Source organism: Sinocyclocheilus anshuiensis, unplaced genomic scaffold (genome assembly GCF_001515605.1).
Source record: "Sinocyclocheilus anshuiensis isolate Anshui unplaced genomic scaffold, SAMN03320099.WGS_v1.1 scaffold709, whole genome shotgun sequence".
NCBI classification, from domain to species: domain Eukaryota; kingdom Metazoa; phylum Chordata; class Actinopteri; order Cypriniformes; family Cyprinidae; genus Sinocyclocheilus; species Sinocyclocheilus anshuiensis.
The window spans coordinates 869629-872724 of NW_015540926.1; the positions used below are offsets into that span (position 1 = coordinate 869629).

The 3096-nt window shown below is 31.1% G+C and overlaps 1 protein-coding gene across 1 annotated transcript in view; it reads left to right on the forward strand.

The window, feature by feature from the left end:
- The window catches only part of kndc1 (kinase non-catalytic C-lobe domain containing 1), a 67120-nt gene that overhangs the window by 60584 nt on the left and 3440 nt on the right, over window positions 1-3096 (forward strand). Inside the window, exons 26-28 of the mRNA XM_016487320.1 lie at window positions 585-707; window positions 1086-1145; window positions 2614-2771. Coding sequence (XP_016342806.1) covers window positions 585-707; window positions 1086-1145; window positions 2614-2771 — 341 coding nt within the window. The remainder of the gene's footprint in view (window positions 1-584; window positions 708-1085; window positions 1146-2613; window positions 2772-3096) is intronic.

The following is a 3096-nucleotide window of genomic DNA, read 5'->3' on the forward strand; positions in this document are numbered from 1 at the left end:
TACAGTCAAACCAAAATCAACAACATTTCTCACATATTATATCAAGTTTATTCGCTATAGTTTAGAAAATGGTAATAAAATAAGAGAAGAGCTCAGAGTTAAACTGTGTCAGAACAAATTCATCTTGATAATGTCAGATAACTTTGTATATATATATATATATATATATATATATATATATATAATTTCTAAAATATAAAGTAAAATGAAAATGAAACCAGAAAATATAAAACAAATATTACATATCAACAAAAATTATAATAGTAGTAATATATTAATTATATTAAAATAACAACTAAAATAAAAATGTTTTGAAACCACAACCTACTTTGCTCCCATAATGTGAACAAAAACCTTGCAAGAACATGCCTGGGGGAAAAAACTAAGAAATTATATCATGAATAAAGAACATATATTTAGGACCATTAAGTGTTTTTTGCATCGTAACATTAATTTCATGCCGATTAAGAACATTTCTGTCCTTAATTCTCTGATATGCACATAAATGCACACTCTATACATCTCTACTTTTCCTAGCGTGGGGTGTGTTGTAATATCTGACTGTGTTTGAGTTGTATTTTTAGGCACAGACGGCTTTACTCGCTCGCTTTCTCGCCGTTGGCAAGTTCTGCTACGAGACGAGAAACTTCGCCACAGCCATGCAGATTCTGTCGGGGCTGGAGAACGTGATCGTGAGGCAATTACCGGTAAGACACGAAACGGTGCTTAACCGCTTTCTCTGAACTCTCTCGAGGTGATAAATGATCGTGCGCTGAGAGAGTCATAACCTCATAAGCTCCACTGGATTTGTTATTGTTGCTGTATCTTATCTGGAGGCTCCAGCAGCTGAAATGTTAATTGCATGTCCGTTAAACTGATTAAACACCAACTCTGTTTAAAAGCATCACAGGGTTAGAATCGACATTCAGCATGTTGTGCAGAAACAAAGCAATGTGCGTTATATTTAGCATGAAATTAAATTGCATGATGAATGTTTCTCATAAGCCATGCTTATTGGGGTTTTCATTAGATTGACAGTATGTCTCTTGTCTTGTGGGGTTTGTGTGTGGATGTGTTGAACGCAGGCGTGGAAGCAGCTCTCGCTGAAGGTGTGCGAGGCTCTGGAGGAGCTCAGGGCTGTTCAGGTCAGACAGAGAGACAAATATAACAAAACACGCAGTCATGAGAGGCTACGAGGTTCATTTCATGTTTTAGGATTTTCTTGCCACATGATGAGAAAATGACTCCTACCTGACTTTGATTTGGAAGACAAAACAATGTATTTATTATTTTAATAATTAATTCTTAATTATGTTATTATATTGATAATTATAAAAAAAATATTATTTAAAATATATATTATATGTAACGTTAACGTTACTTTACGTACGTAATGCTTTATTTTAATTTGTTTGAATTTTTTAAGCTAATTCCTAATTGTTTCTTATGTTTTATATTAATAATAATAAAATATAATTTATCTGTAATATGTTATATATTATCTGTAATATGAAAAACAACACTGCCTATCGGCTGTTTTAATTATTTTAATAATGTTTTAAACTAATTCTTAATAGTTATTCTATTAATAATAATAGTATCAAAATAGTATATTATGTTATTATAGTATAGTAGTATTATTGCATGATATAATATCTATAACATTCATATTAATAACAAAGATACTTCACAGCTGTTTTAATTATTTTAATAATTTGTTTTAAGTTTTTTAAAACTAAGTTACTTTTACTAAGTAAAACTTAAGTGTTTCTAATGTAATTATATTAATAATAATAATAATAATAATAAATATTATAGTATATTATTATATTAATATCATTGCATTATATGATATTTATAACATTTATAATGTTAATAATTTCAAATAATTTCTTAATTGTTACTTTTATTATTATTATTATTAATAAGAAGAAGAAATGCTGTTAATATTAAAATCGCTTCACAGCTATTTATTTTATTTTTAACATTTAAATTCTTAATTGCTTTGAACATATAATAATGATAATAATAGTGTTATTATGATTATTATTATATATCTATACCATTAATAATAATAATAAAATCAAAACTGCTTCACAGTTATTTGTTTTAATTACTTTAATTATTTTGTTTTAATTATTTCAAACTAACTCTTAATTGTTACTTTTATCATCATCATCATCATCATATATTAATAACAAAACTGCCTCACAGCTGTTTTTTATTTCTTACTTAATCTCCAGACATTAACATCACCCAAACATTTTTGACTGTGTCCTAAAATATTAAATAACTTTTAAATTTTAAAAATTTAAAACAGAAATTAAAAAACATGCTTTTCACACAAACAGTGACTTTATACACCTCTATAGTGATTTGTATTTTTAATGTTCTTTGAACAATTAAATACGTTCATGTATTTGTCAGATGCTTTTATCCAAAGCAACTTGCATTGCATTAAAGGTTTACACGTTATCAGTTCATGCATGCTCTAAGAATCGAACCCATGACACTAGTGTTGCGAGCACATGCTCTACTGTTTGAGCATCAGGAATTGGTCTCATGGAAGAGAGAAGAGTGAGGTTTTAAGGTCTGTTGATGGTCTTGTTTCAGGTGTTTCTGAAGAGTGATAGTCTGTGTCTGATGGAGGGAGAGAAGGGCAGACGGCTGCCGACTCTCCCAGACGTTCACATCTTGGCCATACACATCCAGCAGCTGGAGATCGGAGCGTTTACCATGACCAGCGGAGCGTACAAGTGGCCCAAACTGAGGTCTCATGAACGCACTTACATTTACATTCATGCATTAACCGACGCTTCTATCCAAACTGAGGGACAGGAACTCGATGCAACATCTTTAAAGGGGTCATATGATGCGATTTCAAGTTTTCCTTTCTCTTTGGAGTGTTACAAGCTGATTGTGCATAGATAAGATCCCTGAAGTTGCAAAGACTAAAGTCTCAAAACCAAAGAGATATTCTTTATCAAAGTTAAGACTCTGCCACGCCCCCCTAAAACGGCTCGTTCTAACACGCCCCCACATATCTACCTCACTATGTGGAAATATTAGCATAATGCCGCCCAAATGTGCACGCAA